This window comes from Microcaecilia unicolor, chromosome 3, assembly GCF_901765095.1.
Source record: "Microcaecilia unicolor chromosome 3, aMicUni1.1, whole genome shotgun sequence".
NCBI classification, from domain to species: Eukaryota; Metazoa; Chordata; class Amphibia; order Gymnophiona; family Siphonopidae; genus Microcaecilia; species Microcaecilia unicolor.
Genome location: NC_044033.1, coordinates 432102887 through 432129845, shown reverse-complemented (window position 1 = coordinate 432129845; position 26959 = coordinate 432102887). Strand labels below are relative to the sequence as shown.

The following is a 26959-nucleotide window of genomic DNA, read 5'->3' as shown; positions in this document are numbered from 1 at the left end:
CTCTCGATGCTCCACACAGTGTTTTTGCTGTGCTTCTGGTCCCATTCAGGACCTAACCTACCCATGGGTCCTGAGTATCTCCCCCTCTCTCCACCCCCTACTAGCAAATCCCCTTGAAGCCTTCACACCCCAGAATCCCCTGAAATTCCCATAATGTCTCCCAGGTAAATAGTACTTTTTAGACTTACTTACAAGCACCTATGTTGTCTTAATAAAATAAGTGCCTATTTGGACTGTCAAGTAGGCATCCTGAAACTGCCAAGGGTATATGTAATTAAAAGCAAGCATATGGAACACATAGGGCTTGAATTTACAAGTGCTTACTTGAGCATGTAGAACAATGTTTTAAATGCTCGTCACTTTTAAAATTGCACCTATTATCCACATCTAGTGGAAAGCACATTTTGAACATAAGCACATAAAATGAAGTTAATTACAAGATTGTGTGGTGTCATCTCCATGTAGTTAGCAAGCACATGGGTTGGTGTTAAGAAAATATGTAATGGATCCCATATTCAAAACCGTGATTGTACAAAAGGTATATAATCTCAATTATACTTAACCACCAACCAATATCCATATTAAATGGAAGTAATTTTATAAAGCATTTTGCATGTACAAAAGAGCTCTTATAAAACTACTTGACTGAATACATGCGTATATATATGCATGCTGATAAGATGGCATGTACTTGTAACAAGCAAAGCACTCCCAAGGTGTAGTCTGAGCACAGCAGGGGCAGATTTGTGATGCATATGCAAGTAAATTTGTGTGCAACAACTTTTGCACTAATAGAGATAAGTGCCTGTTTTATAAAGGCAGATAGGAACCTTTTTGGAGTTTTGACATAAGGTAACTTTATAACAAGGCACCTAACTTTAGTGTTTACAGAAATGATCCCCAGTGACATGGGGTAGGGACAGAAGGTCTACATCTATAATACTGGAATAACACCAAAATACCACACACTTTAGAAGACAAGATGCAATAGGGACATATGATTAATCCTCTTACTGCAACAGCTGCATATTAAAATTAACATGACCTATAGATAACTGCTATGAGCTGGCTTCTGTCTTATAGAACTCAACAAATTCCCTTCCAATACTTCTACGGTTATAATTGCAGCACATGAGAAGAAAAAAAAAAGTCATGAACAGGGCTCTAATGACTCTGTGTACAAACAAAATAAAGTGATACATACTGAGAAATACTGCTCTGTTTCAAGCTGGTCTTGAAGCTCTTTCATTTGTCCATCTGCATCCTGGCGTTCCCTGTATAGGCAAATGACACTTGTGAAAAACACATGCTCACAGACACATACTTACATTGCTCCCACTTAATTTGAGCAGAATGTCAGCCTAAGCATAACAAGTTTAACTTGGATAAACAGAATGGGATTGAGGAAAACCAGGGCAAAAGGGTTATGGTTTATTATGTAACATGCATGTTAGTTTGTGAACTTGGGTATTTGTGGATTATGAAAATGTATTGGCAAACAAATATTTCTGTAACTCCCCCTGATGCCAAAAGGCAAAGGGTAGGTAATCAAGTGTTATAAAACTAAAGTATTAATCTACATGAAAACCTGCAACTCTGAAGTTACAACCTTACTTGCGCAACTCGTTGTTCTGCTTTTCCAAGCTGAGTTTGATTTCCATGAGATGGTTAATCTCTTGTTTCAGTTGTTTTTCGGACATTTTTAATGTGTTCACCTGCTGCACTTGCATCTTCAGGTCATTTTGCGTGAGACAGCGCTTCTGTGTTTCCTGCTCTATTTTCAATGTTAAGTTTTTAACCTAAAAATAAACAATGCATTTATTCAGAGAAGAAACAACAAAATACTAAATGCAGGTTTTTGAATTCTGCTGACACTATCCTTTCTCAGTGAAAGTAAGGATCCTCCTTTTAATCACCTAAGAATGTGATAACTCTTCACCCTAGACCAGTGATGGTGAACCTATGGCACACGTGCCAGAGAGGGCACGCAGAGCTCTCTCTGTTGGCATGCGCGCTGTCGCCTCAGCCAGTTCCAACCCCCCTCCAAATAAAAGTCATACCTGCTCGGGGTTAAGGCGGAGTTGGCAGTGTAAAGCGCTGGCTTGGCGCGCCTTCAGCCTTCCCTTCTGTCTCTCAAGCTCTGGTCCCACCCTCATTTCCTGTTTCCGCAAGGGCGGGACCAGAGCTTGAGAGACAGAAGGGAAGGCTGAAGGCGCACCGAGCCAGCACGCTGCCACCTTAACCCCGACCAGGTATGACTTTTAAATTTCGGAGGGGGAACCTGGTGCTCGGAGGAAGGGAGGGAGAGCGGGCAGGCAGCCTTGTGCTCGGAGGGAGGGCGGCCGGCCTGCCTGGTGCTCGGAGGGCCTGCCTGGTGCTGGGAGGGAGGGAGGGATGCCTGGTGCTGGGAGGGAGGGATGCATGCCTGGTGCTGGGAGGAAGGGAGGCCTGGTGCAGGGAGGGAGGGAGGCCTGGTGCTGGGAGGGAGGGAGGGCGAACGAGAGGGCAGCAGCCCCAATGAGAAAAACCTAATGGGAGGTGCAGACCTCCAGTCAGGTTTTCCACGGTGACTTCCTCGGAAAACGGTAGTGCATCGCATCGGATTAGTATTTTAATACTAATTTGCTCATTTGCATACCATTTTCATTGGCTGCTACTGTGACAGGAAATGCCCTTTTGTGCATGTCCCCGGTTTACTACTTCCGTTCTACACTGGCTAGAACCAGTTTAAAACCCACGTTGCTGTTATTCAGGTTAAATTGCCCTGTTGGCACTTTGCGATAAATAATTAGATTTTGGGTTGCTGTTTGGGCACTCGGTCTCTGAAAGGTTCGCCATCACTGCCCTAGACCTTTCTAGGAATGTAGAAAAAAAATCAATGAAACCTAGTATGTACACACCCACAAAAAAAGCAGGAGAGATATGATAGGCATATAGGACATGGAGTAAAGAAGTGACATAGAACTTGTGTGTATGGGTGCTCAAAGTTGTGTGTTTGGGTGCTCAAAGTGGTCAGTTATTTCTAGTAGTCAAGAGAGACAACCCCCAAATGAACAAGATGTCCTAGCCTTGCTGACACTGACATCTACCAGACTTGTAATTGTAGATCTATGTCAGTTAGGCTCAGAAAGGTTCTCCATCAAGGTGCTAAGGGATTGTTCCCATTTGGTGACTAAGAAAAAATATGTTTTGATATCTAGCACACCACTGACCAATTATTTCTGTTGCACATTCAATGTATTCTTGTGTTTATCTGGGCTAATCATGTACAATGCTGTACAGACCATCTTGTCTAACAGATATGGCCCATTCTTTGTAAAACTCAAATTACAGTACCCATAATGAACTGTATCATGCCTTTAATCCAAGGTTCACTCTCTCTGGGCATGCTGTGCCCTGCCCTCTATCTGGATTCCTTTGCCACCCACTTGTAGAGTTCACTTTAGTGTTAGTGCTTACATCTTCATTGAGCTTCTCTTTCCGCTTAAGCAGTTCATCTATTTTCTGCTGTGCCTGTTTGAGATCACAGTCCAACATAGATCGCTGTTTCTCAGCTTCCAACAGACTGTTTTCTACTCTTTGCTTTGATATTCTTTCCTCATGCAGTTTCTTCTCCATATCTGTGGAATAAAAGACACTGAATTTTTTTTTCTACAGAAAATTTCACACTTTGGTGGCTAGAGTAATTTCTTTAAGTAAATAAGGGATCATAGCTTTGCAAAAATGCCTAAATCCTTTGCATTTCAGGGTCTGGCTTTCAACACTAAGGCTTTTCAGGGCTATGCTACAGGCCTGCTGATCTAGCTAGAGACATGGAGTACTGGATGAGTTTTTCTGCTATAACTAAAGCTGGAAACAAGAACAAATTGTAGAACTTGATGGAGCAAAATGCTGAGTACCAGGAGGGTACGGATTCCCTTTTCTACCTTCCAGGAAAATAGAGGTACAAAGATTTTCAAACCCTGGATGCTTCTGGCAATCCTTACTCTTCATATACAAGCATTAAGAGTCAGATATACTAAAATTTTATCACAAACAAAAAATGGGAAAAAACACTCTTCAGAACATCCAGACTGATGTGAAAATGTCAGAAACCCTTCCTGATGGAAACTATTGTGCTACATTCCATTGTATGTCTTTCCTAATACCGGATCAATTTCTCCATGCTTTCTGTTCATATAATTTTTTTTTAACTTTACCCATATTTTCATGTTGCTTGATAAGAATATGGATGCATGGATGATTGAATTCAGTTGGCAATAAAGATTATAAATAAAGCAGATCATGGATATTAAGTAAAATATAATTTTAGTCTAGTAAATATTCATTTACTAGACTAAATGGCTACAAACCAGGAAGTAATACAGCTATGCTTTGCTCCTCATTTCTCTAAGTTAGCATTTTATGTAATACTGGCCTCCTGAGTATGTGGTTAGAGTGGCCAAATCTGTTGCCACGTTGACATTAGTATGTTGTTGCTCTCCTTATGGAAGTAGGTACGTGTCATTGGCCACAATGCATGAAATTCCGTGGTAATCATGTCTTACATTAGCATTTGCCAATAACGAAAACAATCTTTCTGGAGGGGGCTTACAAAGTAACACAGTAGATGATGGCAGATAAAGACCTGCATGGTCCATCCAAATCTGCCCAAGAAGATAAACTCCTAGTATATATGATATGATAACATATGCATACTTGATCTTGAGCTGTCCTTCCAATTTTCAGAGAATAGACCATAGAAGTGTGCCCAGCACCAATTCAATTTTCAACTACTTAAATTGCCATAAAGGCAACTCCAGCCCAACCAGGTCTAGCCATAATTGGGACACAGACTGTAAAAGTCTGCTCGGTTCTAGACTTACTTCCCAACTATTGAATTTGTCGCTTAAGTAACATAGTAAATGACAGCAGATAAAGACCTGTATGGTCCATCCAGTCTGCTCAACAAGATAAACTCATTTTACATGGTATGTGTTACTTTATATGTATACCCGAGTTTGATTTGTCTTTGCCATTCTCAGGGCACAGACCGTAGACGTCTGCCCAGTTCTGTTCTTGTACTAAGTTCTGAAGCTAATGTCGAAGCCCCTTAAAATTTACACTCCAGCCCATCCCTATCTATTTAGTCAAGATCAGGACGTAGATCATAGAAGTCTGCCCAGCACCGGTTTTGATTCCAAGTTACGGCATCGCCACCTAATCTCTGCTAAGATTCTGTGGATCCATTCCTTCTAAACAGGATTCCTTTGTGTTTATCCCATGCATGTTTGAATTCTATTACAGTTTTCTTCTCCACCACCTCCCGTGGGAGGGCATTCCACATATCCATCACCCTCTCCGTGAATAAATACTTCCTGACATTAGTCCTGAATCTGCCCCTCTTCAACCTCAATTCATGTCCTCTAGTTCTACCGCCTTCCAGTCTCCAGAAAAGGTTCGTTTGCAGATTAATACCTTTCAAATATTTGAACGTCTGTATCATGTCACCCCTGTTTCTCCTTTCTTCCAAGGTATACATGTTCAGGTCAGCAAGTCTCTCCTCGTACGGTTTGCAATGCAAATCCCATACCATTTTTGTAGCTTTTCTTTGCACCACTTCCAGTCTTTTTACATCTTTAGCAAGATACGGCCTCCAAAACTGAACACAATACTCCAAGTGGGGCCTCACCAACGACTTGTAGAGGGGCATCACCACCTCCTTTCTTCTGCTGGTTATGCCCCTCTCTATGCAGCCTAGCATCCTTCTGGCCATGGTTGTCGCCTTGTCACATTGTTTCTTCACCTTCAGATCCTCAGACACCAACACCCCAAGGTTTCTCTCCTGAGTCGAGCTTACTAATCTCTCCCCTTCTATTTGGTATCTCTCTTTAGTGTTTCTGCATCCCAAGTGCATCACTTGTTTGGATTTCATTCTCTTTCCATATAGGAAAGCCTTTGTGTTTATCCCACACAGTCTCGAGTTCCATTATCGTTTTCGTCTCCACCACCTTCCGAAGGAGGGTATTCCAGGACCCTTTGCCCCTTGTTACTATTGGCTATATATCCCTTAAGGAAATGGATTTAACATTTTGTGCACATAAGCAAAACTGGAGGGGGGGGGGGGGACAGGGTGCAATGGAATAGCCCCTACAAAGTGGTGCTGACATACAGCCCCTAACCCAAGAGGGAGAAGGCTCCTCTAAAGTCCAGATACTTGGTACCTTCAAAACTCAGTATTCCAGATAGTTGCTTAGGTTGCCTATTTATAAATCTAGGCCTTCTTTGCTATTCAGCCATCTCTGAAACCCTGTCAATTATAAAAAGGGCTTCTGATTTTAGATTTGGAGTGAAAATAAGAATTATGAGTAATTATATTCTATTTCACAATCATCTGAAAGCCTTTTTTCTTCAGGAATAACTATCAGGTAGACAGCAAATAACACCTACCTTCTCACATCACAGCCAATCTCGAACTAGTCATAACTGTTAGCTAATACACTCAGGCACCAATGATCAAAAGCCCCGCGCTGTTCCAAACAGTGCTCTAAACTAGCGCTGGAACAGCGCGGGGCACTATTAGACCTGCATGCAAATTTAAGCAGTGCAATTATCTCTGATCATGGGGTAGAAGTGTGGGCGAATTGTGCCAATCCTCCCACACTTGTTTGACAGGTCTGGGCTGTCAAAAGCCCAAACCTGTCAAACACAGGGGCTGGAGGTCCATGGGACCACCAGGCCCTGACTACCCCTGCCCCAAGCAACGGGGGCCGGAGGTCGGGCGGACCTCCGATCCCCCCAACGATCCCATCCCCCCAGGTTCAAAGGGGGGGGTGTAACCCCGGCCAGCGCACCCAGGATGCACTGAGAGGGGATGGGCGCCGCCATTTTGCGGTGTCGTAAACCCAAGGAAGAGAAGGGAGGCAGGCTACCTTCCTCCTCCAACTAAGGTAGGGGGGTCGGGAGGGTTTTTTTTTTTAACGGCCACTTTTTAAGCGGCCACTGGACCACCAGGGACCATTTTCTGGGGGTTTGGGGGGGGGGGGGGGCTGGAGACCCACCGGATCTCCAGCCCTCCCTGAACCTGGGGGGAAGGGATCGTCGGGGGGGGGGGGACAGGAGGTCCACCGGACCTCCAGCCCTCCCCCCCCCCCCCCCCGTCGTTAGCTGGGAGGGAGTGAGGGGGTATGGCCAGCGGCCACTGGACCACTAGGGACCATTTTCTGGGGGTCTAGGGGGGGTCGTCGGGGGGACCGGAGGCCCACTGGACCTCCAGCCCCCTGTTGGCAGGTTTGCTTTGTGGGGAAGGGGGGGTGGACGGGGGCCTGCCAGCATGCAACTGCATGCTGGACAAGGCTCACCATTCCTCCCCAATGATCTGCAAACCCTAACGCCAGCTCGGAGCTGGCGTAGGGTTTGCTGCGGCCAGCGACCCAAATTTTGGCACGCTGACCGCTGATCATTGGTGATGAATACACTAAGCTCTGTTTAGCATGCATTTGCATGCTACATGCGCAAAGAGCCCTCGAGGGCTCTGATCATGGGTCGGTAGCAAACGCCGGCGCTAGTATGGCGCTAACAGCCTCTAGCGCCGGCGTTTGCTTTTGATCATCTGCCTGTCAGTTATCTTCATTGATTCACTCGTTTCACACTTCTCTTTCCACTGCTTTGTTCAATAGCTCTATTCAAACGTTCTAGGCTATCTAACTTAATTGTCCGATTCTTTCCTGATTTACTGTAAGCCACATTGAAACCAACCAAGTTTATTTTATTCATTCATACTTGTATCCCACAATTATCCAAAAATGAGTTTCAGTTCAATGTGGCTTACATTTAACAGTTGTTAGAGATTACATTGATTCAATTACATTTACAGGTTATATAACATGGGATACAAATGTCAAATAAAATAAACGCTCCGAAGCAAAAAAACAAAACAAAACATTAGAACAGGCGTTCTTAAGTGGATAAATATTGGAAAAACATCACTTCTGAGTACTTTGACATTCCTTACCCTGTGTCTTTTCTATGCTAACAACTCCCAAGTTACAAATGCATATATTTGATTCTACCAGGAAAAGGTACACAACAATAATGTATGTGGTGTAAAAACACCAATCATTTGTATTGTTAAAGATCCTCTAATTAACTAGAAAAGAAACACCTAAATTTACAGATTAAAAAAATCTAAAAATAAAAGTCCTAATTATAAAAAATATATATAATCGTTGTGTAATTTAAATTATGCTGCTCAATTTATTGCCTGTAAGACATTTGTGCACTGTACCTTTCATGGCCTCAGACTTTGTTTCTTCGATAGATTCATAGATCTTATTCTTGTCTGCTAGTCTCGCTTTGGTGGCTTTGTGCTCTGCTTCTTCCTGCTCCAAACTCTGCTGCAGGGCTTTCAGTTTGTATGTCATGTCAATCTCCATGTTATTTTTTTCCTTTTGTAAAGTTCAAGGGACACACATGGAAATAAATTAAAACAAATCAAAAGGGGGAGACTAACATGGCAAAAAATGGATGGTAAATTTAGATACCTTTTCCAAATTTGATAGCCTTTCTTGCAGTTGTCTCTTCTCCATCTCTGCTTTTGCTAACAAGCCTTTCACATTTCTCAAATCCTCTTCTAGGCCAGATATTCGACCTAAAAGTGTCCCCAAAAATTAACAAAGAGCAAGTTACAAGCCACAGCAATCCTTTTAAAATCCATAAAGTCAGACTTTGAACTATATGTGAATTTATGCTACTTTAACAAGAAAAAGAATAACTCATGACCTGCCATATCTGACAGTCCTATGCTGGCAACAAGCAACTGCACCAGCATCGGTGAATCATGATAGCAGGGATTAAGTGGCCCAATGAAAGTCAGATAAAATTCAAGATCCCAATGCAGCAACAGAACATATGGTGCTTTTTTCTCCCCCCTCTAATACAGCAGCACCAGAGAGAAGAATCACAAGTGTGAATAGGAAAGGAGTCAGGGCTACAAATGATGCTTGGATGAAGGGATGGAAAGAAAAAAAAAATGTGAATTACAAGCTCATATTGCCCTGTCAACATACTAAAGTTAATGAATGTCTATTACACCTTAAGTCACCAAACTGACAAATAAAAATATATCAACATTCAACGCAGTATGAGGTCCTTTACCAAAAAGCACTAAAGAGTGGCTGGCGCTGGTGTTAGTGCACAGGTTTTCTGCGCACTGCAGCCATTTTAAGCCTGGTGGTAAAACAGACATCGTTCTATATTGCATTGTAATGGCCATGCACTGTTTTTCCCATTAGCATGTGGCCATTATTGTGGGAGCCCCTATCGCCACCTATTTAGAAGACAGTAAGGGCTTCCACGGTAATCGGGTAGCGTGCGGCAAATCAAAGATACTTACCTGTTGCAGGTACTCTCCAAGGAGAGCAGGCTGATTATTCTCACATCTGGGTGATGTCATCCAGTGGAGCCTGGTGTGGACACTGGCTAGCGAGTAAGTATAAAATTCTAGCAGAGTCCCACCATGGATTCTCTGGTGCCTTCCTGCCCAAAGCACGATCGTGGATCTTCCAATCAGGTATGAGAATAATTGGCCTGCTGTCCTCGGAGAACACCAGCTACAGGTAAGTATCTTTGATTTCTTTGAGGACAAGAAGGCCTTCATATTCTCACATTTGGGAATCCCTAGCTACCAGGTTCACCAAAAACAAGAACGTTATGATGAGTCTCGAAACATCAAGTTCAATCAACCTTAAACTATATGCATACTAGCTGTGTAGATGCAGCCTGGAACAGAATAAAACAGGGCCTAGGAGGGTGGAGTTGGATTCTAGACACCGAACAAATTCTGCAGAACTACCTGTCCAAACCAACTGTCGCATCGGGTATCCTGATCCAAACAGTAGTGGGAAGTGAATGTGTGGACTGAAGACCACATTGCAGCCTTGCAAATCTCCTCTATGAAGGCTGATCTCAAGTGGCTACCAGCACAGCCATGGCTCTCACATTGTGAGCAGTGACATGACCCTCAAGAGTCAGCCATCCTGGACATATCAAAGTACATGCAGTCTGCTATCCAATCTGAAAGTGTGTATTTGCTGATGGCCACTCTCAACCTGTTCCTCTGCAAGTACCTGCTTGTGCTGAGAGATTATGAATGACATTCTCAGCGGGCAATCTGGAGGTCTCTGACGCCAATCCAGTGCTTATCCAAGACAGACTATTTGAAGAAGGGGTCATTTGTGTTGGTAAAAAATGAGCCTCCCTCTGACTGGAAGATTGTCCAGAACAGATACGTTTTGTGCGGCTATGCTCTGCTGGAGCCAGTCAAAAGCCCGTGTCCTTTGTCTGGGGAGCCAGCTGGGACTTCTGAAGACGATGTTGGCAAGGACTGGGACGCTAGGCCTGAGTCACTTGAGTGGAATGAGCAGGAGGGGGGAACCTATGCCTTTGAAAGTAGTAGGAACGCCACCTAGACCCGGTTTAAAATCTTCTCGCTGAAGATGATGCAGATGGAGTACACACATAGAGAGTGTGGATAGAATCCATATATTTCTTTATGAGGTCGACGACCTCCTCTACTTTCTCTCCAAATAAGTTGTCCCCTTGGCACGGCATGTCTGACAACCTCTCTTGAACCACTGGTTCCAAGTCAGAAACACACAGACATGAGAGTCTGCACATCCCCACACCCATTCCAGAGAGTCTGGATGTGACATCAAAAGTTATCATAGGTGCCCCTGGCCAGATAATGCCTACAACTCTATCTGCTTGTTGGTCAGCTGGCGAAGCTCTTTGGCCTGCTCCAAAGGGAGAGAGAGTCTGCCAGACTGAGTATACTGTTTATGAAAGACTCAAAGTATAGGGTCGTGTAGAGATGCAGGCAATAAGCACTGAGTCCTGAAAAGTCTTCCTCCCAAATGAATTCAATGTTCTGGCCTCCCACCCCAGGGGTGCAGAATCATGAGACCGAGAACTTTTGGCCTGTTTGAGAGTAGATTCGATCACCATGGAGTTGTGTGGCAACTGTGCCTTCTCGAATCCGGGAGTTTTCTGGATAAGATACTGCGTATCCACCTTCTTGGGTGTGACCTACACTGTGAGGGAGATTCCCAGTTCAATAGTGCATCCTTATGGATAGGGTGCAATAGTACAGTGACCCCTTCCTTAGGAGGAGCTTATAGCCCAGTACAGACAACATCTCTGCTCTGGGATCCTCCTCCATCTCTAACTTAAATGGGATAGTTGCAGCCATCTCCCTCACAAAAATGGTGAAACAGTGCCTCTGGTAGAGATTTTAGTCTCTCTTGAGGAAGAGAGGGATCAGATGGAATTCCATATGATTCCTCCTCCGAGAAGTAAAGTTGATCTTTATCTGACTCCCATGAACGGTCCCCAATCAGATTCTTCACCATATTCAGCTGCAGGTGAATGAGTCTGTACCAGTCTCGGCCTAGTGGAACGATGTCCACGCTCTGAGGAACTTCAAGGTGCAACCCTACCCTCAGATTCCAGGGAAGCTTCCTCCCCAGATGTCGAAGGTGTTACTGTCTGCCAGGACATGACACCTGGCGAGGCGCCGGCATCAAAGATCTGGACACCGGCACCAATGGAGCTTCAGAGAGATTGGGCCAGTTCAGCCAGTGGTGCACATGCACTTGATGCCACAGTGGGAGTACCCTGCAGCATGCTGTGGAATCGCTTATCAAAAGTGGGCATCGACAATGCCATGGGAGACGGGGCAGAGGCAGTCTGAGAAAATGTCTGTGCCGAAAACCGGTGGCGGGGACCAGGCCACTCGGTGACTTGCGCACTGACACCTCTTCCAAGGAGGGGGAACGCTCCTCCCAGTGCCAGTGCTTCTCAGGTATTGGAGGTTCCAATGCCCCGGTGCTCCTGGCACCGTGCATTGAGAAAGATTGATGCTTATTCTTCTTGGGATTCCCCCAATGCAAACAGCCTCAATACCCTAGTGCCAATTAGGACGTCGCTGAATCCACACAGGTCCTCGGTGTTGGGTCCAATGTTGACTGGTCCCAGGGCCTGCTACCAGCGACCGGTGTCAAGGCAGATGGAGACTCACTCGATGCTGGTCCACTCTGTTATGATTGGGGTCTGAACCCCTCTCAAACTTACCTCTTTCCTGGGGGTCAGCTTCTTAGCTGGCTTCTGTTTCTTTCTCTGTCCTTTCTGAGCTGGCTCTGGCTCTCTGTGCTGGCAGCTTCCAGCAGCATGGGGTTAATTGTCTCACTATACTGCACCTGTGTGGGTAGTCTGAGTTGCTCTAACTCTCTCTGGGTGTACTGGCTTAAAGTGTTTCACGGTGTTGCATTGATGTGGGTTGGGCCTCTCTGGGTCAGTGTGCTTTTCCCTAGGTCTAGGGAGTGTGATATCATCTTGGAGGGCCTTGATAAGGAAGTGGGTTCTTTCCTTCAGGGCCTTCGCAACGTTTGCTTCTGGCTACTTGCTTTAGGTCCAGGTTAGTTTAGTGCAGTGTGCACTTGTGACTTGTGTGTTTGACTTCCCTGTTTTTCCCTTTTGTTACAGTGTGTAGCACTGCTCTTAGTGCAGTGCTGGAGTTTGGTGCTGGGAGCTCCCTTGTGAGTAAGTGTTTAGGAAGCACCTTTTGTTGTTGGGGTATTTGGCTTTCCTGCTTGTTTCCTTGTGCTTGCCCCGCTTTTCCTCATGACCTGTGATTAGCTGCTGTAGCTGAGTGCTTTGGAAGCACCAGGGTGAGAACCCATGTTTAGCTGCTGCAGCTTGGTGCTTAGGGAAGTACCAGTGTTAAGGTCTGGCATTTGTCTTCCCTTCCTTTTCCCTTGTGGTTTCCCTGCACTTCTGTTAGTGTAGGGCGTAGGGGCACCCCTGTTAGTTTCTGTTGGGAGCACTGCTGTTAGTGGAGGGCTTAGGAGCTTTTCTGTTGGTGCTGGGCTTAGGAACACTTTTGGTCACTTTAGGAGTTAGGTGCACTTCAGTTACAGCTTGTTCCAGTCCTGGTCCCTGTGTCGTCCAGTAAGTCCTGCCGGCTACTCGAACCCATGAGCTCAACTCTTGGGGGGCTTAGTAGCTAAGTGCAGGTGAAGCTGTGTGGACCAGTCCAGTGTGCTCCAGTCCCGTGTTCCAGTCCTATGTCCTCCAGTCCGGGGGACCAGTCCAGTGTGCTCCAGTCCAGTGTGTTCCGGTCCGGTGTGTGTTCCAGTCGGGTGTGCTCCAGTCCAGTGTGTTCCGGTCCGGTGCCTAAGTCGATGGACTGGTCTTCGAGGAGCCAAAAAGATGCCCCATTTGAGCCAGTCGCACCAGCTGAGTTCTCACCTGCATTTTTAACTCGGCTAAATTAAACTCCTCAATCTTGAAGAGGTAAAAAAAAAAAAAGGGGGCAGTTTTCAAATTGAGGAAGGGGCTGCGACCTAATCACGCAGCCACACTGAAAAATAAAACTCGAAGAGCCAAAAAATCTAACAAAACATGAAGGGTTAAGGGAAAAATAGAAACACAAAAAATATACTTGAAAAATAAACAAAAAATGCACACAGGAAGACACAAAGAAGTCTTAGTCAAAAAAATGTATCCTCTCAGATCTGCAGAAAAACAAAGACTGCAGGACCCGTGCTCACACATCAGGAGGGAAACCACCAGCGCATGTGCAGTGGGACACTGCTAGAATTTTCTACTTAGTAGCTAGTCAGCATCCACACTGGACTCTGTCAAATGACGTCACCCAGATGTGAGAATATGAAGGCCTACTTGTCCTCAAGTGTGTGCCTGCGCTACCCAATTAGCACAGGCATGCCCTACTCTCTGCCCAATGTGGAATTAGTGAGCATTGAGTGGGAAACTACTGCAGGATGCCACAAAACATCCCATGATAGTGCCCTTTTAGCACTCAGTAGGAACACATTCGATCTACTGTGCCTTAGTAAAAGAACTCCTATGTCACTCACGGGTTAATTTTCATACAGCAGGGCTCAAGAAAGAGTACTGAATGGCTACAAATAGAACTGTCAGTTGCTTATAAGATACCAGTCATGGTGAATAGAACTCAAGATTTTGGTCCTTTGCATGAGAGACAAACCCTTTGCTGACAATAAACGGAATAATCATCCGTTTTCTTTCTAGAAAGAGAGTGGCAGTTCTATCAGATGCAAAGGTATAATGTTTCCAGCTGCATGACAGTTCCACAATTCCATGCAGAAGCACTATAAATATTATATTTTTCAGTAACAAAAATTAAAAGATAAAGTGACAAAAAACTGACCAACCCATTGTGTCACAACAGCTTTTGTATTTTAACACTGGAATCAAAGTTTAAGGGAAGAAAAAGCCAATTTACCATTTTTATGCATTCAAGGCCACTGTCAAGGACTTTAATAGCTATGCCAATGGAAGTTGTGCATCTACTCGAACAGCTTCACATTTTTCAATATTTGGAAAGTTATTATGTTTAATTGGGTTTGTACTTACTGACAAGAGCGAGTAAAGTTTTATGTCAAGCTTACTTGAACTTTGCTCAATAAAGAAGATATCGGAAATATACAAAAGGGGTGGGGCCAAGCTTTGTATTTTAACTGGCCCATAGAGTTTTAAACAATTAAAATATTCCTATTGGGCAGCACAGATCTTTTTTTTTTAATCAGAACAGCATACATCATACTTTTCTGATACCTTGCAAGTCGCTAATGATTTCCAATCCATGTGTTCGGTCTCTCTTCTCAGACTCCAAAGCTGACTGCAGATTGATGAAATCCTTTTCCAGCTTCAACCTGGCATTCTCCAGGCCACAGTTTTTGTCCTGCAAATCACGGCTGTTGGTTTCCAGCTGTTGGATTTGCTTGGACATCTCTGTCTGGTTCTTCCTCAGCCTTGCGGCAGTGTCAGACTCTGTCCGCAGCAGAGCATTGGCTTCATCTAGCTGTGCACCCAGAGTGTCAAGGAGAGAAAAGATACCAACTTTAGTAAAACTTATCCCACAAAACTCATTTACCATATACAAAATATTAAAAAGGGCCAAGCAATATAATGCCACAAATACAAAGGGCATAGAGGGTTTTAAAGTAGTACAAACATGCGTTAGTGTTTCATTTTTGCAAAAAGTTGATTTCCAAATCTACAACACACTGTTGCTGCAATCTGCAAAGCACATGACTATATTTTATTGGCTTGTAATCGGGTACAGTGATTTATAATAATGTTCATAGAGGAAATGACTGCCATAAAAAAACAGAACCAATTTAGAAGAAAATGATTTTAAAAAAATTACAGTAGAAGGCAAAATGTTTAAGAGGGATGATTTAATTTGCCTATGCCATTTCAAAATTTTTTTTTTTTTACATATTAATGCAAACCAGTAGAAACCTCACCTAGAGGCTCAGCAATGTTGCCCTGGGATGCCAAGACATTGAAAGACACATGGATTTCTCCACACAGCCTGTTGCACAGTATTGGCACTGCTGCAGTATTAAAGGGAAAGAACAAAACTTGCCTGTCTCTGTAGATGATTAATCTTCTCATTGGATATTTGAGAGTTTTGGTTTCTCTTTTTCAAATCATCCAGTTGATCTTTCAAACTGTTAACTGATCAAAATAACAACTCCTCAGTAGGAAACTCAAGACATTACAAGCTAAAGACACTGTATATGGTTGAAATATTAAAATTTATACCATTACATACCTAAGCCAGGTGTTCTCTGAGGACAGCAGGAATTAAATCCTCACATATGAGTGATATCACCAACAGAGCCTGGCATGGGAAGCAGTACCCCAGTAACTTTTTCCAGAAGCATTTGGGCAGTCTCACCATGCATGTGCACCTGTTCTTATCTGCCACGGTCACGCAGGACCTCAGTCCATTAAATGCTAACAAATACAACTCCTTAAGGATATGGGAGGGTTGTGAGAATTTAAGTCCTGTTTTTCTGAAACACCTGCCACAGGTAACTTTGTTTTCTCCGAGGACAAGCATGTCTAAAATCCTCATGTATGAGACTCCCTAGCTACAGGTTGCCTTCAACAGAAAAGGGAAAAATATATCAAACTAGTGAAAAAGGCCCATTTCTGACAGAAATGAAACGGGCGCTAGCAAGGTGTTCCTCGGAGTGTGTCTGTTTGAGAGAGTGTATGTGAGATTGAGTGTGTGACAGAGAGAGAATGAGACTGGGTGCGAGTGTGTCCGTGAAAGAGAGATTGTATGTGTGAGAATCAGAGTGTGTGCCAGGGGCCCCTCCCTCCTCCATCCCAGTTACAGGGTCCCCCCTCCATCCCTCCGAGTTCCAGGGTCATCCCCCCTCCATCCCTCCGAGTTCCAGGGTCATCCCCCCTCTGAGTTCAAGGGTCATTCCCCCCTCCCTCCGAGTTCCAGGGTCCCTTCCAGTTTCAGGGTCCCCCCCCACCCTCCCTCAGGGTTTCAGGGTCCCCACCCTCCCAGTTCCAGGGTCACCTTCCCTCCCTCCCTCCCAGTTCCATAGTGCACCTCCCAGTTCCAGGGTCCCGCTACCAGTTCAAGGGTCCCTCCCAGTTCCATGGTCCTGTCCCCTCCCTCCCTTCCTCCCTCCCTCCGAGGTGCTTGGTGCTATTTGCTGTCAACCTAAGGAGACACTGCTTCTGGCGTCCAGCAGCTAAGTCCTGTCGTGACCCACAGGCAGCTGGAGCTCTCTCATACTCTTTCAGTGACACACATTGACAGGGAACGGCTGGATAAACTGTTTTAGTGATATGTAGTTTAGATTTCATGATATTGACATGTACAGATATGTAGCTGTCAAATAAATGAAAAAGGTGTGCAGTAAGAAACCAAAAACAAAAACCTTTTGTCCTTTACCTGGAAAGGCACAGTTTATCCAATAGAAACAGCTTTAGATGTGTTTCAGATGGAAGAAGGGAAAAAAAACAACAATGTGTATCAGCAGCTCGTATGTGTGCTTGGTTTTGACTGTATGGGAATGATGGCTGTGTTGGGGAGTGGAAATAGAGATTAACCAATGGGCCTCCTTGCTTACATTGTAGTTGATTGGGTCAGTTCCACTCATGTGTAGTAATCGTTCTGCTGCATGGCCAGAGTCGGAGAGGAGAGGGGGTGCGGCGGAACGGTGAGCGAGCGGCTGCGGGAGGGTGGGTGAGGGTGGGCGCGGGGATGGGGTGCAGTGGCGATTTTGTTTGGTTTTGAGTGAAAACGACAATGTGCATCAGCAGCTCATAGGTGTGCTTGGTTTTGAGTGTATGGGAATGACGGCTGTGATGAGGAGTGGAAATAGAGATTAACCAATGGGCCTCCTTGCTTACATTGTAGTTGATTGGGTCAGTTCCACTCGTGTGTAGTAATCGTCCTGCTGCATGGCCAGAGTCGGAGAGGAGAGGGGGGTGCGGCGGAACGGTGAGCGAGCGGCTGCGGGAGGGTGGGTGAGGGGGAATGTGGGCGGGGGGACGGGGTGCAGTGGCGATTTTGTTTGGTTTTCAGTGTATGGGAATGACGGCTGCATTGGGGAGCGGAAACAGATTAAACAATGGGCTTCCTTGATTCGTTGAGTGTGTTTGCTCCGCCCTCAACGTCATCATGTTGTGACGCGAGGGCGGGGCAGACACTCATGGTCAAACCGGACATCTCGGCCGCCTCAAGTTTCTGGCTTGAGGCTTCATTCGAACGTTGGAGGTGCCTTTTATATATAGAGATGATGATGCAACAGGCAGACATCAATATTTTTAGCAGCAACATTTATCATTTTTCTTTTTTTTTAAAGATTTTTTTGGAAGGGCTCACAGCTTGGAAGTGAGAGAGAAAGGACTAGAGTTGATGGAATTGGATTCTAAACCCAAATAGAATCTGGAGGTTTGTCTACCAAATCAGTCACCTCAAAAGTCTTGTTCTAGGATGTACTGAAATATGAATGTATAGACAGATATTCATATTGCCACTCTACAAACTTCTCCTATGGAGGCTCATTTCTGACATTATTAGCCATAACTTGACTCTCTGGAGTCAGCCCAATCTGGGCATAAGTGAAGGATATGCAGTCTGCTAACCATTTGGAAAGTGTGTGCTTGCCGATGGCAGCCCCCATTCTGTTTGGGTCAAAAGACAGACCTCAGTAGACTTTCTATGGGCTTTAGTCCACTCCAGATAGAAGGCCTAAGCTCTCTTGCAGTTCAAAAGTATCCAATGCACTTTCACCTTCATGGGATGCAGTTTAAAAAAAAAATGATGGAAGGACTATTGACTGTTTAAGATGGAAGTCCAACACAAGTTTAGGAAGGAACATAAGATGGCTGTTCAAATCTATTCTGTGATTAATAAACTTAGTATATGGTGCATCACTTACTAGGGCCTGGAGCTCATTAATCCTGCTGAAGTAACTGCCACCAAAAATAAGACCTGCCAGTCAGGTACTTCAAGCATCAAGTATCTAGTGGCTGAAAAGGAACTTCCTTAGCTGGGTAAGAACATTCAAGTCTCATGATACTACAGGAGACCTGATGGGAGGTTTCATTAGTAGCAAGCCTGCATAATGCGAACTAAAGGCTAAACAAAGATGGTTTTATCGTCTACCCAATGATAAGCACCAGTTGCACTAAGGTGTACCCATACAGAACTGGTCTTTAGACAAGCTTCTGATGAACGTAGAAGGTATTCAAGCAATTGTTGTGTAGGCAAGTGAAAGGATCTATGGCCTCGCCCTCAAACTGGATGGCAAACTTCTTTCATTTTAAAACCACATGCCATTTTAGTGGAATTCTTCCTGGCAGCTAGTAAGGCCTGTGAAACACTGTCAGGCAAGCTCAGGGAAGACAATGTCAACTTCTCAACATTCAAGTTGTGAGGGCTAGGTCCTCTCTATGTTAGGATGCAACAGTATGCCCTGCTCTTGCTTTATCAGGGTTGGACAGAACTCCAATCTTGAAGCACTTCTGATTGATTCTCATAGACCCTTATTGACCAAGGAAAATATGGTTTTCACTTCTGTTAGACATATCTGTTTCCCAATTTTGCTTTAGCTTCAGAATGGCCCTTGCTATATAGTGTGTTGGAGGATACGCATATAAAAGACATGCCCACCCCCACCCTCAATGCAGAAGGAAGGCATCCAAAGTTAGTTTGTCATGCAGCTCTATCCTGAAGCAAAACTGAGGTACTTTCCTATTGGACTGGCAAAGAGATCTATCAAAGGGATGCCTCACTCAAAAGATTCCAGACAGCTTCCAGTGTTCACTCATGAGGTTGCAGGACTTGACTCAGTTTGTCTACCAGGATATTGCCTTTGCCCACCCGAAATACTGCTCTAAGACATTCCACAAGAGATGACCAATTTCTACATTCTGACAGCTCCAAGCACAGGAGGTATAACCCTATCCTTCTCTGCTTGTTTACGTAATACATAGCCACCTTGTTGTCCATTTGAACAAATGATCTCAAAAAACATTTACAGCATTCCATATTGCTCTTAAGCTCTACAATGTTTATCAGATTAAGTTTTTGTGAGCAGATCAAAAATCCTGGATGTAAAGACCATCCAGATGACCTCCCCGGCCGAGCTTAGATGTATCTGTCATTAGGGTTGCTTGAATCAGAGGAATTTGCTAAATTGAAAGCATCATCCAGTAGGACAGTGAGTCCTGTGGAGGACTGGTAATAGATATGATGTCCTGGAGATTCCCCATAGACCAAGTCCACTGGATGGATAAGTTCCACCTGAAGTGACATCAACTGTTGATGCCATATGGCTAGCATCCTCAACACTTCTCTGGATTATACTTGCTGACTCTCCTACATTCTCTTCACAATGGAAATCAAGGGGCCTATCATTTGCTGTGAAAGAAAGGCTTGAGTAATCTATAGTAAGACTCCTACAAATTTCAATTTCAGTGTTGGCTCTAGATGTGATTTGGATAATTTATGACGAACCCTGGCAACTTTAGCACTCAAATGGTTGAACAGTTTTCTCAATATTTTTTTATGTGAATAATGGAGGCACAGAGAAAAATTCAAAGAACAGTAGGTACTACTGCCTTCTCCTTCCTGAAATGAATTCTTTATCACCCAAACATTCAAATAGGAAAACATGAGCATTCCCAGTCTGTGCACATATGCAGCAATGATCACTAAACATTTTATGAACACCCAAGGTGGTGACCCAAGGCCAAGTGACGGAACACAGTACTGGTAATAATGTTTTCTTATGATGAATCTCAGATACACTTGCATACAAATACATCCAGGCCATATGAATTAAGTGTCCTATAAATCCAGAGAACATAGGCGGCCCCCTTTTTAAAGAAATGGTACGAGGGAAGTTAAGGAAACCATCCCAAACTTTTACTTAGAGAGATATTTGTTTAGGGCCCTTAGATCTACGGCTGGGCAGCATCCACCTTTTTCAAGATCAGAAAATGCTTGGAATAAAATCCCTGCCCTCTTTTCCTCAGTGGAATAGGCTCAACCACATTGGCTTTTAAGAAGGAAAAGTTCCTTTGCAAGCATTCCTTGATGTTCTTAGTAGGCAATTTGGAGGCCAGTTCACTAAATGAAGATGACATCCTATCTAGACTATTTTAAGCACCCACCTTGTCTGAAGTTACAAGGGGCCATCTGTTTGTTAAAAAAAAAAAAAGTACCCTCCCTCCTACAGGTAAGTCATTCAGAATGGATATAGAGACTGAAGCTATATTCATATGAAAGAAGTAAAAACCCTGTTCTTGGCTTTGGCTGCAAGACAGATTAGAATTTCTAGGCCCTCTACTGTCTGGGACAAGAGTAAAAATCCTGTCTAGATTGGGAGGAGTGGGAGTGTAGAGGAAACCTATACCTGGAAGTAACAGGAGCTCTGTTGGGCAGACTGGATGGACCGTTCAGGTCTTTATCTGCCGTCATTTACTATGTTACCTCCTGGAAAAAGAAGTCAGGTCAGAAGTGGGCCTGGAAAGTGTCATAAAAATATCACTATGCTGAGGAGGAAGTGACGTCACCGCTGTTGATGGCGGCTTAGCTCGAAGGCTCCCGTTCCTTGATGCCATAAAAAGCAATAATTAGCAGCCATCGGGTGTTTTGAACGGCGAACAGCACGTCCCCACAGCCTCTAAACACCACCTGACATGAGCAAAGCACCGGCGACACGAAATAAAGACCCGGAGAAATCCGCAGGCGGCGGTTCTAGTCGGGCATCAAAGCGCCACGAGGTAATGGCGCCGGGCTCACCAACGGACTCAGATTCGGCGCTCTCGTTGGCGGAAACGCGAAAGCCGCCCGCAAAAAAGGGAGTCTCGGCTGAGCTCCGGCAGATTTTGTCTGGTATTCAGGACAATATTCAAAAATCAAAAGATGAAATACTGGAGCGAATGGAAGTCCTGAGCTCTGACCTTAAAGAACTGGGGGGCAGAGTGGAGGACGTGGAAGTGAGACTGGAAGAACACGCGGAATCCCTGGTTTCTCACGAGACAAAACTACAAGAAATAGAACGTAAAACTCAGGAACTAACCTACAAAATGGACGACCTTGAAAACCGGAGTAGGAGAAATAATCTCCGCTTCCAGGGAGTCCCTGAAGGAGGCGATATGGAGGATGTCTCTCGGATAGTACATACCTTGTGTGCTTCTTTGTTGGGCGATGAGGCGGCCAATGCAGCGTCCATTGAGTTGGACAGGGCGCATAGAGCCCTGGGCCCGCGACAAGAGAACAAAGTGCATGACATCATTGTTCGGTTCCATAAGTTTGAAGTTAAGGAACAGATACTATCTTATGCCCGGAAAACGAAGGAGTTGGAATTTGGCGGGGCAAAGGTCTCTGTCTATCAAGATCTGTCCCAATTCACTCTACAACAGAGAAGGTTGCTGAAGCCCGCTCTGGATGTCCTCATTAAGGAACGTATAGCATATAGATGGGGCTTCCCCTTTTCGGTGATCTTCACAATCAAAGGGACTAAGCATAGAGTCTGCTCATTGCCAGACGCCTGGGTACTACTGCAGGCGGCGGGACTGGTGAATTCAGGCGCACCTCCGGGAGCGGTGGCACCCGCCACTAAAGCGAAACTGCAAAAGTGGCAACGGATCCCCGAATCCAGCAAGAAGAATAACTCGAAGCGGAGGGCTGCAACAGAGGGAACCTGAACTTTGGTGAAGTAACTCACATGGGGTTAATGGTGCTTGACTTTGAAATGGAGAGGGCGGGATGAATATGAAATGGTGGCGTATAAATGTCTGTGGCTATTAAGCCTAGGACTTTTTCATCTCTGTCTTCTCTCTTTTGCTCCGGGTGGTTCTGAGGTTGTTCTAACTTGGGACCCATGTGTATATATGTTTTGAAGATTGGGAGAGTCTAAAGTAGAAGGGATCTTAAGATATGATGGGGGTCAATGTGAAATGGCGGGTGGGTAATGTTTATTGAGACATGGAGATGTGGGAAATAAGTGGGGTATGTACAAGAGCTGTTCAGAGCAAAAATGTTTCAATGAGCCTGGGGACCTGATGGTATCTAGGAGATGGCTGGGGGAGCGGGGGGGGGGGGGGGGGGTGGAGGTGGGCAGCCAGGCATGTGGTGGGTTATTTTCTCTTCTTTCTTTTTCCCATTTAGGGGACTTGTTTCCCTGTCTGGTGTACGGATGTGGGGGGGGGGGGGGGGGGGGGAAGTTCGGACTTGCACAAAGTGAAAGTTGAAGAACGTAGAAGCGTGCAGTGGGCTATCTTGGTGTGTTCGCTTAGTATTAGATATCAGCTATGAGCGCAGATATAAAGGTCTTATCTTATAATGTAAAAGGCTTGAACATGCCCCAAAAAAGGCAAAAACTATTTAAAGAACTCCAGCACTTGAAGCCACATATAGTACTGTTGCAGGAGACGCACCTCCGTCAGCGGGATGAGAGACTCCTAGCCCAGCCACACTACTCAAGGGTTTTTTTTGCTTCTTCTGTGGATGGTTCTAAGAAAAGGGGTGTGGCGGTTTTGATTCATAAACAGTTGACTGCCCAAATAGTAAAAATTAAACGGGACCCTGGAGGGCGTTTCTTGTTTTTACACATAACTATAGATCAAGTGGACATAACCCTAGCCTCGATATATGCACCAAACGACCATCAAGGGGCATTTTACACTAAGGTGAAGAATCTCCTGGCCACAATCGCCCGGGGCTCTTTGGTTATGGGGGGGTGATTTTAATGGGGTCATGGATCCGGTATTAGACCGGTCTGGAAATGCCCAACCTGGGGGGAATAGGGACTCTTTGGCATTAGGCTCACTGGCTTTCGCTTTGGGAACCCTGGATATATGGAGGCTTAGTTATCCACATGTGAGGGATTATACTTACTTCTCCCCAGTTCATGCTTCTTACTCCCGCATCGACTATATCTTTGTAGATGTTACGCTCTCAGAGAGGGGCCCGAGGGCAGGCATTGGGAACGTGACGATTTCAGATCATGCGCCTGTCTGGGTTACGTTACCTTCTATAAAGGTGGAGGTTAAAGACCAGAGATGGGCGCTTAACGCTAGTGTGCTGCAGGAGGGAGAGGTAGTGGAGGGATATAGGAGGGTGTTGAAGGAATACATGGAATTGAACAAAGAGTCGGGACCCTCCCTAAGTATTGTGTGGGATACAATGAAAGCCGTGTCCAGGGGCTACTTCTTAAAGATAGCTAGTCAACGTGCTAGGATACGTAGGAAACAATTGGCACAATGTTTGGATAAGATTCGGGCACTAGAGGCGAGACATAAGACATGTGGTTCCCAGGCTACTCTGGAGGAACTGCGCATTCAGCGACTTCAGCTGGACTCCATTTACTCAGATCACTTATGCCAGCTTCAATCTAAAACGACGGCACGGGCGTATGAATTTACTAATAAGGCAGGCAGACTCTTAGCCCTAAGGTTGCGTAAGCAAAAGGTGCTGCGTGCAGTCACACATATCAAGGGGACACGGGGGGACATACTGAACACTTCGGAGGCCATACGGCGGCGTTTCGCAGAATTTTATAAAGAATTGTATGCTAGGGAGATTGATCCATCAGCAGATTCCATTACAGAATATTTAGCGGAGAGTGGCCTTGCTTCGTTGACACCTCAACAGAAAGCAACTTTGGATGACCCGGTTTCCCCGGTTGAAATTCTACAAGCTATCCAACACTTGCCATCATGTAAATCCCCGGGGTTGGACGGCCTCCCGAACGAATTTTATAAGAAATTTGGCCCTGAATTAGCACCACTACTGGCTGAGTTGTTCAATCAAATTGGGAAAGGGGAGTCGCTTCCATCCTCTATGTTGGAGGCATGGATAGCTGTGTTACCTAAGCCTGATAAAGACCATGCGGATTGTGGCTCGTACCGCCCTATCTCGGTTCTGAATGCAGATGCCAAAATTTTAGCTAAGGTCCTGGCTAATAGGCTGGGCCCTCTGCTCCCTGCGATAATTCACCATGATCAGGTGGGCTTTGTTTCACACCGCAAGGCAACAGATAACACGAGGAGAGTAATTGACATTATGTACTTAGCTAAAAAACTGGGCAGGCCTTTATGTCTCCTGAGCCTGGACGCTGAAAAAGCTTTCGATAGGGTGCACTGGCCCTTCATGTACAAAGTGTTGGAGACCTTTGGGATAGGGCCGCAATTTCGAGGATGGATTCAAGCGTTCTATAGCTCACCCAAAGCGTGTGTTAGAGTGAATGGAGGTAACTCCGATCTGTTTGCCCTGCACAGGGGTACTAGGCAGGGGTGCCCTCTCTCTCCGCTATTGTTCGCCATGGTTATGGAACCGTTTGCGTCAAGGGTTCGAGCTAACCCAGGGTTCACTGGTATAACCATAGGGGGGAGAGAACACAAGCTGTCTTTATTTGCAGATGATGTGCTGTTGTTTGTCCCTAGACCTCTAACTACCTTCCCTGGGCTTTTGAGGGACATTGAAGAATATTCTGTAGTTTCTGGGTTTAAAGTAAATATGACAAAAACTGAAGCCTTAAATGTGACTCTCCCTGTAGGAACCGTGGACGAAGTTAAATCGCTGTATGCCTTTCGGTGGGCCAATCAGAGTCTTCGTTACCTGGGAGTGAATATCACAGCTCAGCTTTCGGAACTTTTTACTGCAAATTATAAGGGCCTGTCTCGGGTACTTGCTGAGGATATGGAGAGCTGGGGAGAAACTGGGCTTTCTTGGTTTGGCCGTATAGCTGCTATTAAGATGAATATTTTGCCGCGCCTGCTGTACCTGTTCCAAGCCCTCCCAATAGAGATGCCTCGCAAATTCTTAGCTGCGCTGCAAGATCGTATTGTGAGGTTCATTTGGGCAGGTAAGCGCCCCAGGCTAGCAAGGGCTTTTCTATATCAGGAGAAGAGTAGGGGAGGACTTGGGGTTCCTAACTTGGCTCGGTATTACCGGGCAGTGCAGGCGCGTGCGGCGGTGGAATGGTATCAGGATTACCCAGACAGGCAGTGGGTACATATAGAACAATCTACAGTGGGTACAAGGCCCTTGAGGGCGCTTATGTGGATGCAGAGTTCTTTTAGGGCTTTGGGGGAGGGTCTGTGCCCCTCTATATATGTTACCTTCACCAACTGGGATAGTCTCTTTCCAAAGCGTCAATGTACTCTATCTCGCTTGTCCCCGATAGCATACAATCCGCTGTTTTATCCGGGAACCGAAGTAGGACCTTTTACCAGGTGGTATGAGGGTGGTTTGCAAACATGGGGTCAACTATTTGAGGGGGAGTCCCTTATGCCATACCTGACGGCCCGAGAGCAATTCCCGGTAGTGGGGACAGATGAATATGCATACCTTCAACTGTCTCATTTCCTTAAGACGCGGGCAGTCCGGGAGGTGATACAAAGGGAGCACTCAGCTTTGGAAAAACTTTGTGAGGGACAGACCACGACAGGTGGGTTGATATCCCGACTGCATCACATTCTTAATCAGTCAATACCGCGTCACACCATACACAGGAAGAGCTGGCAGAGAGAGCTGGGTATTGAACTGGAGGAGGTGGCGTGGGAGAGAATGGAGCGGGCTGCGACGGAGGTGTCGACTCATGTACCCTTTAAAGAGAATGCTATTAAAGTACTGTTTAGGTGGTATATGTCTCCGGAGCGTCTTCAGCGCATTTACCCTGCATTGTCGGGTTTGTGCTGGAGGGGCTGTGGTCTCAGGGGATCCATGGGTCATATATGGTGGCACTGTAGGAAAATTAGAGCCTTTTGGAAAATGGTTCGAAGTAGAGTGCAGATTTGGCTGGGAGGGGCGATTCCCTGGCATCCAACCATTTTCCTTTTCTCAGCAAGAGTGGCGGGATTTTCTTCCACCCAACAAGCTCTTTTGCGCTTTGCCACATGTGCAGCTAGAATTGTAATAGCGGCTTGTTGGAAAATACCAGTGGCCCCACCACTGGATAGATGGCTCCGAAAGATGGGGTATGTCTGTGAAATGGAGCGGCTCATGGCTGAGAGACGAAACCAAATGCCCAGATGGCGCTTAACGTGGGATGTTTATCTCCGATATGCACACACACGATGAAGATAGGGGAAATAGTGATGCAAGTCCGGACTGGGAGGGAGGGGGGAATAAGGGGGGTAGGGGCTAGGGTCTTATCTTTTGATAAAAGTTCTAAAAAATTTGAAGTTTGTGATGGTTTTGATGTTCCGGTTTTTAGTTTTCCCAATAGCCGGGTGAGGGCCTACGGAGACAACAATGTGATAATAACTGAATAATGTATCTTTCATTATGCCTTCTCTGATCTGTGTTCAGTGTAATGTATTTTGAAATAAGCCCTTTCTTGTCACACTTTACTGGATTGTTGTATTGTATATCAATAAAGACTTCTTACAAATAAAAAAATAAAAAAAAATAAAAATATCACTATGCTGCTTGATAAGAGTAGTAGCCTCCTGCACCTTATCTCCAAGACATAGCATGTCAGCAAGTTTGTCCGGAGACCATACCAGTGAGCAGAGACTTCAGCTTTGTCTCTTGTAAACTCCATCATACTGTGCATTATGTTCCACAAGACCACATCTCAAATCCTGGAATCTTCTAAAC

The 26959-nt window shown here is 45.2% G+C and overlaps 1 protein-coding gene across 1 annotated transcript in view; it reads right to left on the bottom strand.

Annotated features, from left to right (window-relative positions):
* Positions 1–26959, bottom strand: part of ROCK2 (Rho associated coiled-coil containing protein kinase 2) — a 428174-nt gene that overhangs the window by 139331 nt on the left and 261884 nt on the right. The window contains exons 14-20 of the mRNA XM_030198858.1: positions 15452–15543; positions 14635–14881; positions 8523–8629; positions 8267–8426; positions 3460–3620; positions 1615–1799; positions 1205–1274 (exon numbers count right to left, since the gene is read on the bottom strand). Coding sequence (XP_030054718.1) covers positions 1205–1274; positions 1615–1799; positions 3460–3620; positions 8267–8426; positions 8523–8629; positions 14635–14881; positions 15452–15543 — 1022 coding nt within the window. The remainder of the gene's footprint in view (positions 1–1204; positions 1275–1614; positions 1800–3459; positions 3621–8266; positions 8427–8522; positions 8630–14634; positions 14882–15451; positions 15544–26959) is intronic.